This window comes from Anopheles nili, chromosome 3 (assembly GCF_943737925.1).
Source record: "Anopheles nili chromosome 3, idAnoNiliSN_F5_01, whole genome shotgun sequence".
Taxonomy (NCBI): Eukaryota; Metazoa; Arthropoda; class Insecta; order Diptera; family Culicidae; genus Anopheles; species Anopheles nili.
This window is the reverse complement of record NC_071292.1, coordinates 71,821,215-71,835,062: the sequence shown is the minus strand read 5'-3', so window position 1 is coordinate 71,835,062 and position 13,848 is coordinate 71,821,215. Positions and strand designations below refer to the sequence as shown.

Here is a 13,848-nt window from a genome sequence, read left to right as displayed (position 1 = left end):
ACAAGAGACGATAGATGTATGGTGATGTTGGCTGGAAATTTGAGGAAATGAATGATTTTTTTCAAAAGAAACTGTGGTAATACATACCAATGATTCCGTTGCAGTTGCTTCCCATTCATTTGTTATTCAAAATTTCTCAGAATATTGCTTTAGCTGCTCATCGACTCATAAGTTATCTAGTATTAACACCCATGCAGTAATTCATTTTACAAGCGAAACGCTAAAGAATCAGATACTTATTGCATCACTTTAACCCCTGTCAAAGTGCAATCTATTTAGCATTGGGTTCAAACCCTGCGAGCATCTGTTACTGGCGTGTCGACTTGTACGCTGACCATCCAGCGATAACCCCAAAGAAAGCGTGGCCACTCACGAAAGAGCCGAAATTAATTGCTTTGATTTCAATATTTCGCCTCCTTTCGCCAAAAGATAACGGACCAAGGAACAGTGACCCCCTTGGGGCTCGACGACGCTGCGACGACCTACGCGAAAATTTCCGCCAGGACGCGAACGTCGACCGCGATGATGAGCGACGCCCTTGTCACTTCGGTGCACCAAACACCCGGCGGGTCCTGCCGAAAATCGGAAAATCACTCTCCGCCTCGGTACCGGAGCTCCAAAATTACTGTGCCGTTTCGTCCCCGAAGGCACGCCAGGCTCGATACGCGCAATCCTACACGCACGCAGAGGGCAGCAAAGCGTCCAAAAGGAGTTCATGAGACGCCTTAAGGATACTGCTGCGAACGGGGTCGAATGTGCAGAGGAGTTTCAGTTTGTTTTTTTTTTGTTTTTACTTCGGAATTCCCCTTTTTTGCGGTGGTTTTCATTTGCAACGCATTCAATCCGTGATATTGCGTACCGCCTCGGGGGTGCGTATGTGTTGCTGTTGTTTCTTTTTTTTTTGTTTCTCTCTTCGCAAAACCAAACCAAACCACGGTGTCCGCTGGCACCACTGTCAAATGGTCGTATGGACGCCAACTGCCTCAAAAAGGACCCTTCAGGCGAATCGAACGAGCGCATTCGGACCTCCGACGGGGTGTGCGCGTGAGTGACAGAGAGAGAGAGAGCGAGAGAAACCCCCACGGGGCGGCAGCATCATCAAGAAAGGCAGAACGGTGCGAGAGAGTAATGCAATATATTTATAAAATTATTTCGCCCAAAGTAGTGCCGGCATGATTTAATGTACCGAAAACGGTCACGGATTTGTACGCGAGGACACGACGGAATCAAGCCCACAAACCTGGCCCAGCTGCCCCGCTGTGCCAGGAAGCCCTCGGGTGGCGAGCGACCGAACAGGCCAAATGGATGGCCATTTTGAACCGGTGGCAAGACACCCGACGTGGTGTGGAGTACGAGAGAGCGAGAAGTATTAATTATATTTTTTGATAACTTGACAACAGAACACGGCCCAGCATTCGCCTGCGGGGACTTGCGTTTACCACTGTGGTTGTAGTTGCTCGTTTGCGTTTTCTTTTTCCACACCCTTTCGCGTTCGGTTGACACTTCAGGACACCTCACATTGAGTCTCCTGCAATTCGCACTAACCAGCAATTCAAGCGAACCAAGCAACCAGTCCACCAAACAACGCTTGCTCGCTCTAACCGAATACGTTTTTTTTCTCCATTTCATTCCATTGCAGAAGGAAATGCACCAACGATATGGAGCGAGACCGTGATCGTGACCGCGATCGCGAGCGTGATCGTACGGCCGACCGTGATGTGAAGCCACTCGAGCCTCGCGATCTATCCGCAACGCGCCTGTTCACGGCGGCGCAGATCAAAATCAGCACATCGCCCACAACGTCACCAACCATCTCGAACTCATCTTCGCCTACGCCTACACCGCCGATTCCGGCCGTGTCACCGGCAGTCACAGGCGTTGGTAGCGGGTACCATCATTCCAATCACAAGCAGATCACCGGTATACCGTGTGTGGCCGCCGCCTCCAAGTACACCGCTCCAGTACACATCGACGTCGGTGGCACGATCTACACCAGCTCGCTGGAGACACTAACCAAGTAAGTGTGATCGATTGTGCTGTCGAACTGTATGATCTCTTAGATAACTGATTAGTAACTGTTAGTTGAGCTTTGCTATATCTATAAGCGAAAACCCTAAGTTCAAGCTGTAGTATCTTACCAATACTTAGTAGGCCGTGAGATTCCATGTGACAGTTGTCAAATTTTGGGACAAACTTTCGATGTATGGAAGAAAGAAACCTTATGATGCACATATTCTTGATTGCAATAGCTGACCCCTAAGATCACTCTCACGATCTTGCACAGGAGCTAGGGGATTCAGCTTTTTCAACTACGGCACAGGTGTAAGATAGATCCATAACAGCTAATTGGAAGCACCAGAACTGGTTTTCTTGTATCTTCACCCTCAGAAGATGTGCTTTTTAAAATGATCTTAGAAAGAAGAGTATAAATCGTCATGGTCAAGCGATGTCATAGACAGAGCAAATGATGGGATTGAGGACACTAATATAATCCGAATGGCTTTAGTAACGCAGAAATCCACCCATTCTCCTTTAGATATCCCGATTCGCGGCTGGCTAAGCTATTCAACGGCTGCATCCCGATCGTGCTGGATTCCCTAAAGCAGCACTACTTCATCGATCGCGATGGTGGCATGTTCCGGCACATCCTCAACTTCATGCGCAACTCGAAGCTGCTGGTGTCGGAGGATTTTCCCGACGTGGACTTGCTGCTGGAAGAGGCCAAATATTTCGACATTGTTCGTGAGTATAACGACTTCCCACTGAGCGCATTAGCTCTACGAGCGACTCTAACAAAAGCTTTGGTCTTCCAACCCCTACGCAGCTATGATCAAACAGATCGAGCATCTGAAGAAAGAGCGCTTGAGGAGTGGGAACGGTATCCCACCCTTCGGGGGCAACAGGAGCAAGAGCAAGGGCATATCACAAACCGACACGACAAACCACGATGTAGTGGCGTTGCACATCTCCCCAGACCTAGGCGAACGCATCCTGATCTCGGCCGAACGGTCCGTCCTGGACGAGGTGTTTCCTGAAACAAACCAGGCGATCCTGGATGCACGAACTGGCGCCGCCTGGAACCAGTTTGATGGCCGACAGGTGATACGATTCCCGCTTAACGGCTACTGCAAGCTGAACTCCATCCAGGTGTTGACGCGGCTGCTGAACGCCGGTTTCAGCGTCGAGGCCAGCACCGGTGGAGGCGTCGAGTCGCAACAATTCTCCGAATATCTGCTGATTCGTAAGAGTGCGATGTGATAAAGCCCGCGCTAGAAGCGTTCGATTCCTTACGTGTCGGAAAAACCCACAGTAACCACGTGTGCGTTTTTCCGACCACCCACTTGGTAGGCACGCCGCCATTTTGTTCCCACCGGATCAGCGGCGTCCTGGGCGCTTTGAGGCGGCAGAAAAAGATGGCCCCCAAATGGGGAGAAGCAGCGCCAATGTACGATGTGCTAAACGTGATCGCCATGATCGTTACACTTAAACCCTCTACCACACACTCTCTTAGTAAAGCATTAGTATCACCACAGACAAGCATTTTTAACACGGTATCTGTCCAGCAGACGCGTGCGCGCGCGTAATCGCACGCGCACATACATTTCCAGAACAATCGAAGCAACCCCCCTGCAAGGTGGAGAGAGGGGCGAAGTATTACATACACAAAAGAAAACAAAAAATACGCATAATATTGATGTAAGTAAACGATGGCCACCCCCCGATGTAAGCGAAGCATAGCATAAAATCTAGTTAATTATATTAGTAGCGGTATCCACTCTTAACTTTATGTTACCTCTTTGTAATTCGTAAGCCGACGGAGCCGGTCGGGCCGATTAATAAAACCAACTTCCCCCATGATCGTTCATGTGTTAACTGTTCCTTCCTAATACACCTTCAGATAGATCGCTCTCTGTCGCATCTCGATCGAGCCTCTCACAAGCAGCTTCACTCATCTCTCGAATCGTGATCATGTCGATCTTCGAAACGAGCCTTCCTCTCTTACTCTGATGCTTTGACGATGTTCGCTGAGGTGATCTTGCCCTCGAGGAATCGCTCCACATTACTAGGACCGCGATCTGGCCGAGCGGTAGTGTTGTTCACGTTCTCCTTCTCAACCGCGTCTGTTGTAGCTGTTGAACATGGAAAAGGTTATCAGTGCATCACGGGGAATCCCAGTGCTGTTTACATTGCTACTAATGCTACTTTCTAGGGTTTGCCAGCATAACGCAGCTGCCTCGGGTAAATTCTTCAAGGAAAATCTACCGAAGGATATCCGTAGCTCTAAAGAACCTCTCTTCTAGCTTTCACCTGTGGAATACGACGCCTCGCTCCGATGGGGCTGGTGACAAAGGGCATCCAGGCCCAACAAGGCGACTGGCCGTGGCATGTGGCGCTGTTTCAACGCGGCAAAGCCGTCAAAGCCTTGTACAAATGTGGTGGGTCGATCATAAGCGAAAATTTTGTCCTTACCGGTGAGTATCAATTGATGACTATCGCATAGAAGGTCTGTGAAGCTTTCCTCCGTGTCTAACCTCATTTTTCTAGCTGCCCACTGCATCGAACATCCCGATCCAGAACAGTACCTCCTCAAAGCTGGGTTACACTACCTGAACAATGATAGCGATCCGGACGTGGTGCTGTACAACGTTTTCGAGATTATTCTGCATCCGAAGTACGACAACATGAAGTACTACAACGACATCTCGCTTATACGCCCCGATCGCGTCATCTCGTTCACGACGTCCACTATCTTCCCGATCTGTTTGTGGCCAGCGCAAAAATCCACGGTGATCGACATCCTGCGCACTTCAGGCATCGCCGTCGGGTTTGGTTTCGATGAAAACCACCGCACCAGTGAAATACTTCAGCAGGCGTCGATGCAGGTGATCGAGAAGCAGCGATGCATCGAACAGCTGCCTGAGCACGTTCGCTATCTTCCGCAGCACGTTGGGAAGTTGTGTGCGATCGGGACGGAGACTGGCGCCAACGTATGCAGTGGTGATAGTGGCGGAGGGCTATTCTTCGCCAAGGACTCGGTGTGGTATTTGCGTGGTATCGTGAGTGCGGCAGCTCGGAAGGACCTGGATAATGGCAAGTTTAGCTGCAATGCGGCACTGCCCGCTACGTATACGGACGTCTCGGAGTATGTGCAGTGGATCGAGGCGCATCAGAAGATCGTAGATCAACGGAACCTGCTCAAGCTGGAAGAGTGCGGTGTAGCACTTCATTCTGACGTGGCAAACGAAACGCTAAAGCCGATATTCAACCAGTATCCGTGGAACGTGCTGTTGGAGTTTCGGCAGAACGAAAAATCACCAGTTCACTTGGTGTGCAGTGGTGTGTTAGTACATCCGCGTTACGTGCTCACTGTAGGTCACTGTTTGCAGGGCATTCACAACAGCTACAATCTGTAAGTCTTCGCACGGGAAGGTGTTTGCTGGAGTTACAAAGTGAGCTAATGGTGCTTTTAATTTTGCAGAAAATCGGTGCGACTCGGCGAGTACAACATTCGCACGCTAGAGGACGTTAATCCAGACGCCCCGAACGCGACGCCTACTACAACGCAGTCAGTGGACATTGAGCGAATCATTTTCCATACCAGCTTCCATCAACCGTATTATGCCAACAATCTGGCGTTGCTGAAACTCAAGCACAATGCCGACACGAGCAAACCGAACATAATGCCGATCTGCCTGCCGAGTATGGACGACTACAAGGAGTCCTTTCTTACGCTGAGCGGCTGGAAGCGCAACAAGAACGTTTTCCCGCGGATGGAACGATCTGCGATGAACTTAACATCGACCACCGAGTGTCGGGAAGCGTACGAGAAGCTGGGCGTACGGCTACCTCAGTCGGAAGACGCCTTGTGTGCCATATACGATACACAGCTGATGGCCAGGTGTCACAATTACGCGTCGGGATCATCGTTGCAGTACATCAAGCGTGTAGATAAGCAACCCCGCTATTTCCTAGCTGGACTGTTGGCGTTTAACTTCCCGTTCTGTCGCCAGAACGGAAGCGAGATGTTCGTAAACCTCAACGATGCGAGTGAATGGATCAAAAAAGAGATTAAATGAAGCGTTCGGGATGCGTTAAATTATATGATGAACGTAATTAGCTGGTAGTAATGAAGAAAACACAAATGTTGAAAAGTTTGACTACAGAAATGTTACTTTCAATGTTGACAACAACTAAAATAAAATAGCGTTGATAGATTCGTAGAAAGTTATGAAATGGTATAGTTGTTTCAATACTATAAATCGTATATAGCGGCTCGTACCAATTCAATGAGCGCTACAAATATACAATAAATAAACATGATAAGAAATGTATTTTGCGCTTTGTTCTAACATTTACACAACGTCCTAAACAATATTTTTCCAAATGTAACTTTTGAACACTTGTGTTCTCTTGACAAAAAACAATACAAAAAACTCCTCAGCCACCGTACTTATTCGTCAAATATTTGAAAATGTTGGCAATATTCCATAAAATTATTAATATCTGTGAACAAATCGAACGAATTTTAACCGTTTGTCGTTTTCGTTCATATGAAGCGTTTTTCGAAGCGTTTTAAAACATCGAATATAGCTATGCTTGTTGCATAGAAGCAGGGGCATTCGATGTTTTGGACACATCGTTTGAATTAACATTACGATGAAACTGAAAGAAAATGATTAAATACTATTAATAGTATTATCATAACGTTTGATCGCTTACGAAAAGTATTCGGAGTTTGGTACTAATTTGAAATTAACTTGATGTTCAAAACGTTATTTTTTGTATTAATTTATTCCCAATTTGTTGTTAAAAATCACATACAAAAATGCGACATTTTCTAAAACCAAACAGAATTTTTATTATATCAAAAACAGTATCTAGTTAATGTTGTATTTAAAACCCACTTAAATGCAATATGGTCGAAACGCTCGCCTTTGGCACACGTCAATCCACATCGATTGCACAAAACAGTGATAGTAATTGTCGCCCTTGCAATCCGTTGCCTGAATGATTGGCCTTGAATGCTTTTACAACCGGAACCGATTCTCGAACCGGAAAACGTCGCCATAACCACTTTTCGCAACTATCGAAGCATAACGACAACCTACGCTTTCTTTCTAAACGATCGATCACCAGTGATAAAGATTTAAAAGCATTATTTAAAATACGTTTCATTAACTTAAAAACGTATTAAAAACATCGCATTGAAATATTGCATTTTAATTTCCTGTGATTACCAATAAACGTCTTGATTCCTGGTATGAAAATGTCTCTCCTACGAAAAATGAACAAATGTGATTAATCATCCTCTATGCCAAACGAAGAACGATTGATTAAAACCATTTAAGACCGTTAAGTTACTCATAGGCAAAAATGCTGCTCTAGTGAGTCATCCAAAACGCACTCTCGGGGGTTAAAGTATCAATACCTCGATCAATAGTAATCCTAATTAAATCAATCAACCAATGCCGTCAATCGAATCAAGAAGTGCAATCATGTGAATCATCGAACCATCACTTGATCGACATACCAAACCACGTTCCGAAACAATTCTTGGCACAGTTTGTTTAGCTTAAATTTTTTAATTTATGTGCATCTGCACCGTGGCGAATCCCAAAATCAATCGAAACGCAAACACACAACTCTGTGAGACAAACGGCAACGCCCCGTCTCGTCACACATTTGTCAACTCGCTTCTATTAGACTCACAACAAACGCAAATCCAACGGTGAACTACGCACCAAACAGGCGTAATGACGGTAATAAACGATGCCGAAACTATTCCTGCGATTCCATTAAATTCCCTCAAAAAAAGCCACCAGGACCGCCGACGAGGGACGATCCTTTCGATCACTGCGCTGCATTCGGTGAAAGATTTGTCGCTCTGCAAGCAGAACCCTCTGCATCGGGAGCACAATTCAGGACGATCCGGTTGGCGTATCACCAACATCTGCCCGTGCCCGGTGGTACCGCCTGCCGATTCACCAATCCCCGGCACAGGATCAAGCGCCGGGTGCCTCGCCGATTCTGGCTGCAACTGCAATCGACCCTGGCAGAACGACCAAACCAGCTGCTTCACCGAAGACGAGCCACGAGGACACCATTGCGCAATCCCTGCCACGTAAGCGTTCACCCTGGCGAGAAGAACGGAAACGAAAGGGATATGTAAATCGATACCAAACGATTGTACCTTTGCGTTTTATACGAGGCTCGGATTCAACTTGTAAAGGCACCCAGTCGCTGCGAAGCCCGATAGAAACACTAAAAGTGTGTCATTCTTTCCGGTTCGCGTTGTGGTTGACTCGCGCATCCATTGCCAACGGGAAGGGATTTCGATTTAATTTTATTTTCATTTTTCCCCGCCTAAGTGAGGCAACTTTTTATAGAACATATATCTTTCTTTGATTCGTACTCAACGACAAAAGTCCTCCATGGGACAGAGCTACGATATCGTTTCCAGACGAGTAATGGTGCTCTTCCTATCCCAACATGAGTTTGTGCATGGAAAATGCAATTTGCACTCGGTCATAATTTCGTCCCTCCGCATGGGACAACGAATGACCACGATGCTACCGTTCTGTTCCTGTTCTGTTTGCCTTTACAGCCCGCAGAACCGCGTGTGTTAGAAGGGGAGTTGTCAACAGATGTACGCTGTCATGTTAACACTTGCATCACCTAGCCCGTGGACACCGCCCGTTCACGGATGATTAATTGTTTGCCCATGATAATCGGGCCCTGTCGACGCGGCACGGAGGGTGTGTGAAAAATGGGAAATGTATTAAAATTTTCAACCGTTAACCGTCCACACCATACCCGGGGGCTGAATCAATGGAAATAAATTATGTTTATGAGTTATAGGTCAATTTTAATGGGCTACTGGTTTTCTGAAACATTTCTCTAGTGATTATAACTCTAAATTTGTATATCACATTATTGTATAATTTATGCGGCATTTTGAATATGCCACAATGTTTTGGATTATTTAATGTACATTTAAACAAATAGACTGAAAAACGTACGTAAGTTGAGTTCATTAAATATAGCCATAGAATGCATAGAACAAATAGGCCTAATTGCATTATTACAAAAAAAAGTCATCAAGAATAATTTGAACATAGCTTATCCGCGTCATGATTTGTGATGAATTTTGCAGACTGTTCCCTTGAAAGCGTCGTTCCATCTGATCGTGTACTCACTCTTTCCCGAAATCCATGCTCCAATGGGTCTTTATCCCTTGGGTTCACCTCCATTGAGCACAAGTCTGCTCGATCGCTGGTAGGTCCGAGTGATTGTCAAAGGTGTAATGTCCGAGGGATCCGAGCGGGAATGACAAAAAATGCAACTGCCACGCATCATTGGCTAAGAACAACGAGCAAACACATCCGGAGGGTTGAGGGACTCGATCGAGCCTATCGATCGAAGGTTTCCAACCCATTCCCTCCGGAATGAGTTCGTTTTCTCGAACTAGGACCGTCCCTTTCGCGACTGCACCGGTGGCCGAGGTCAAGAACTTTGCGCTAGCGGACGTGAAAATATCCGCGTTCGACCCTAACGAGCCCATCGCGGACAGGACGGGTTTTCTGCTGTCCCGCTGTAGAGTGACGTGTAGAAATGTCGATTCCAATTGCTTTCTCATTCCAGGCAGGTATTGCTGGACATTTTTAAACTGCAGCTGGTTGCATTATCAAGGTGATTACCAACGATCCAAGAGATATAGTTTGTCTTTTGTGATCGATTGGATGAAATAATAATATATTTGGCGTTTCAATTCAAATCACGTTTGAAATTCTACATTCATTTGTGAACACTCGATAACTTTCGAAGTAAGGAATCCAATGTAAGATAACCTTTAAATACATTGTGAACGAATATCCAGTACAAATAAAGAAATCCTTTACAATCAGAGTAACGAACAGCGTAAGGTGTGCTTCTGTTCTAGTAAACGTGCCTACGATCGCTGCATGCGCATCAATCACAGCAAAACCGTGTCAACACGACTGCAAGGACTCACGTTCGCCGTTGGCTTCAAAGGGCTCAAGCTCCGATGCATGGACTCCCAACAGATCAGCCTAGTATTCGGAATATTTGAATTCCTACCATATTCAAGGTATTCTGTTTCCAGCCTTCCCTGTCCTGTCAGGGGTCCTATTCTCCCTTAGACTAATAGAAATTCTACATTTCCCCTCGCTCTTTCTCATAGCTGTTGGCCTCTTTTTGTTGCTACCCAAGTGTGTTCGTAAAGCTTTGCTGAAAAAGGTACGAGAAGCCCAAAAAAGACGTTTGAGTGTATTAGTTTCTCGATCGAAACATCTCTTCGCTGCTCCGTTACACGGGTATTACCGCACTGATGCCTTTAACGTAAGGAAAGGACTGTAGAATGCGTTTTCTTTTTGTTGTTTGCTTGTCGTTGAATTACATTTTGAGCATCCCAATAACGCGTACGAGAACGGGCCGTTGAGGAGAGAATGAAGCTCTAACTTTAAAGGATCAGTTCTTGCTCGATCCATCCACGCTACCAACAATGGTTAGGCTGTAGGCTTCGATCTTCAGACAGATCGAGAATTTCATGCGAACGCACACCGGATGGTATCAGTTATGGTATTTAAGGGGTGAATGTGATTTATGAAACGACCTAGTTATCGCTGAAACGTTTACTTTGGCATTAGAAAACCGTCGATTTCTCCAGACTTCCTTTCCATAACCACTGAGAGCGGATGAAAATTTGCCGTGTTCCTTACAATGGATAGTTTTTAATTGGAATCGAATTGATTCACATGCGTTGAAATATTCGGCAAAGCGATTGCCGTAATTCAATCTTAAGCTTACAGCATCGTTTTATTGCAAATTTGTGATCTATCAATATGTTTCATGGACGAACTGCACATCATACATTTTCATTAAATTCATTGCTTCATTAAATTTAATATTAGTTCAATATTACTTACAGTAGTTCGTTTGTCTATTATGCTATTGATCCTAAAATCTACTAATTCTTCTTATTTTACTTATGCATTATGAAAAAAATACACACAAATTAAAACTTTAAAAATTAAAAGGCCTTATCATCTCCAAGCAAGTCGCATTCGATCTTGCGAAAAACTAAACATACATTGCACCAAGCATAAAATAGCAGAAAATAACTATACCATGAAACACCCTGTGTCAGGGAAACAGTCGTTAAACTCACGCTTACTCTCCTCATTATCCTGCATCAATCTCAACGGCGTTGTAATCGAGAGAGAACAATATAAAGAGAAAAACTGATGTAGAGTGAGGTACGAGAGACACGTATCGAGAGAACGAACCGGCCGGCAGCATAGGGTGCATGCTACAGGGTTGGTAATGCAACATAAAACATTATTCAACATTACTTTATTTCGAATCTCATATCCATCATCAGTTCATGTTCATTCAATTTGTGTTTTTGACTAACGTATCGTTTGACTATTTTGTGGGTTGAGAACGTTTTGTAAGTTGACGAATTTTGTGTATAATGCTTTGGTAAATATGATTTTGGTGTTTTGTATTATGTTTACGCAGTGCTTTCAAAGTCTGCCTTATGCTGGTTTGCCGCGTGTTGAAGAGCCCTGCATATTTCTTCTCCCTGCTTGCATACGCCACTGTTGAGCATTAATGCTCACGCTCTCTCGCACGCACACCACCAGCAAAGGAAGCATAGCCGCGGCGTCATGTTTTATGTTTTCCGTTTATGTTGTTTGAACGCGCGAACCAAGCGGTTGCTGCCTGAGATCGGAGCACGTAGCGCTGCAGCGAGTAAGTGTTGTCTGAGCAGTCGTCTCCTTAAGGACGTATTTAGGTGCGTGTAAGTGCGCTTGTGTACACACGTATGTGCTGTACGAAAGTGGCTAGTGTTCTGACAACGCGCCTTCGAGATAATATCCTTGTTCGAGGACACCACTGGTAGGCGGGCGATAGTATGCGAAAAGCATCCTGTTCTCCACAGGGACAAGGCGGCGAAAGCGAAACCGGGACGTGCGTGTGTGCTTGTGTGTGTGTAGAACGGTGTAACTAAGGCAACCGCCAGCACGCGCGCGCGTTGGTAAAGAAGCCTCCTTATTTTTGTGGTACGGTCGTTGAAGAGAAGCGTGAGAGGGAAAAAAAGCTTCCCAAAAAGGATCATACCGCGGGACGAGAAGCGCTGAATGGGTAGTTTTTAATTTCTTCTCGTTCCCATTCGCTTTCATCGCCGTGCAAAGAAGAAAGGTGTAAAGCAAGGACACCGGTAAAAAGTTGTAAACCATCAACAACTCACCCATAGCTAAAGGGAGAAGGAGATGGATAAATTTGAGAGAGCGAGTGAAACAAATTTTGAGTGAAAATTAATAAAGGATATTCCCGCGCATCTACACTAGAGAGAAAAAAAACTGCCTCCAACCATCGACAGGAGATAATGTGAAAAGGAATCGCGCTTAACTGCTGGCGGGAAAACGAACGCATAAATACGTTGAACCGGTAGGGAAGGGCCAAGAGATGAAAAAGGAAAAAAACACAAAATGAATAACAACAGTGTGAGTGCGTGTGCTTGTATTTGGTGTTGTGCGTGTGTGTGTGTACATTATTTTCCTTTTTAGCGGCGCCTTATTCTCCCCTCAAGCCTTATTCCTGCGTGCTAGCGTAGTTTTTATGTTAGTAGTTTGGTGTGGAAAAGCGAGCGAATGTTCTAGCTCCGGTGTACATTCGGTGAACAAAACAATACTTCTCTTTGTCCACTTGCAAGCCGGCGGCACTGCTAGACCAAGGAAAATTGGAGTGATTCATCGCCACGCCGCGTATATGCGCACAACGCAAGTGGAAAATAGTTTCCACGCGCCCGTACGGATCAACATACATGGGAGCGTGTGTGTACGGTTTTGGGTGTTGATAGTGTGGTGGAAAGATTGAATATTTTCGTGCCGTGGCTGGATATTAGTCTCTCTTTCTCTCTTATCGTAGTTTTGTATATTTTTGTAGTGCAAAGACCACGACACGTCCTTTTACACGGTCCCTCGTTGTTCTCGCACCCTATGGGCTGTTTACGTGTTGCCGTTTTGTAAACTTCACACCTCGTGATGCATATTTTCAATGTTCAGGTTCTTTTGACTCCTTTTATTGCAGAAAGTGACAAATCCTACTGTTTTATTGCTGAAAGAAAGTGTGTTCAACCAGCGAAAAGAAGTGACCAAAAGTGTACTAAGTCCGTCCAGCTGAAGTGAAGCCATCGGCTGATATTACAAAAGATAACAAAACACCGTCCGGCTAAAAGGAAAAAGGAAAAGCACGCGTCAATTTGCGACGCGTGGGTGTTTTCCGCCACAAACAAGCAACAGTATTGTAAAGCCGGGAAACGGTAAGTAAACGACAAGCAACGGAAAACCTCACATGCGTCCGTATTCCCCTTCACTAAGCGGGCGAGAATATTCAACAGCTTTTCCGAGTATAATTTTCCTGCCGGTGCCCTTTACCGCCTGTGAGTTTTCCCGGCCAAGCACACCACTCGTTGGGTATAGGGGACGTGCGGGAAAATTGCATTTATCGATCGAAGCGGACGCTGCTTCGGTGCGCGCGCGTGTATGCGTGTCCGTGCGGTGAGCGCATGGCCGGAAAAACGAACCCCCTTCGCAACGGGCGCAGGGAAACGTGTTAACAGATTTCTATATTTAATGATGCATCGATGCACTCTCGCCGATTGACCCTCCTGTCGGGGGAAAATTCGAGTAAACACCCTCCCCGTAAAAGTTTAACGATAGAGAGAGCGGTTGCGAATTTGTTGAAATCGATAAATCTACGGATAGGAGATTCGGTTTGCAATAATCGACGCTGGAAAGAGTTACTTGGAGGAGGTTTTAG

General features: G+C 45.6%; 2 protein-coding genes across 2 annotated transcripts; both read left to right on the top strand.

The window, feature by feature from the left end:
* Positions 1 to 1,646: 1,646 nt before the first annotated feature.
* Positions 1,647 to 3,258, top strand: LOC128726125 (BTB/POZ domain-containing protein Tiwaz). The gene is made up of 3 exons (XM_053819915.1): positions 1,647 to 2,017; positions 2,537 to 2,742; positions 2,825 to 3,258. Exons 1-3 carry the CDS (start codon positions 1,659 to 1,661, stop codon positions 3,256 to 3,258), a joined length of 999 nt encoding a protein of 332 aa, XP_053675890.1. The 5' UTR covers positions 1,647 to 1,658.
* An 881-nt stretch (positions 3,259 to 4,139) lies between these two features.
* Positions 4,140 to 6,191, top strand: LOC128725873 (polyserase-2-like). The gene is made up of 4 exons (XM_053819643.1): positions 4,140 to 4,239; positions 4,302 to 4,472; positions 4,546 to 5,410; positions 5,480 to 6,191. The coding sequence occupies exons 1-4, from the start codon at positions 4,140 to 4,142 to the stop codon at positions 6,075 to 6,077; spliced, it is 1,734 nt and encodes a 577-aa protein (XP_053675618.1). The 3' UTR covers positions 6,078 to 6,191.
* Positions 6,192 to 13,848: the final 7,657 nt, after the last annotated feature.

What these genes read in the sequence shown, in the direction of transcription:
- LOC128726125 (XM_053819915.1), top strand. Translation starts at nt 1,659, where the DNA reads ATGGAGCGAGACCGTGATCGTGACCGCGATCGCGAGCGTGATCGTACG. An exon ending in TCGCTGGAGACACTAACCAA is followed by an intron (nt 2,018 to 2,536) that starts GTAAGTGTGATC and finishes ATTCTCCTTTAG; the next exon opens with ATATCCCGATTCGCGGCTGG. An exon ending in CAAATATTTCGACATTGTTC is followed by an intron (nt 2,743 to 2,824) that starts GTGAGTATAACG and finishes ACCCCTACGCAG; the next exon opens with CTATGATCAAACAGATCGAG.
- LOC128725873 (XM_053819643.1), top strand. Translation starts at nt 4,140, where the DNA reads ATGGAAAAGGTTATCAGTGCATCACGGGGAATCCCAGTGCTGTTTACA. An exon ending in CGAAAATTTTGTCCTTACCG is followed by an intron (nt 4,473 to 4,545) that starts GTGAGTATCAAT and finishes TCATTTTTCTAG; the next exon opens with CTGCCCACTGCATCGAACAT. An exon ending in ATTCACAACAGCTACAATCT is followed by an intron (nt 5,411 to 5,479) that starts GTAAGTCTTCGC and finishes TTAATTTTGCAG; the next exon opens with AAAATCGGTGCGACTCGGCG.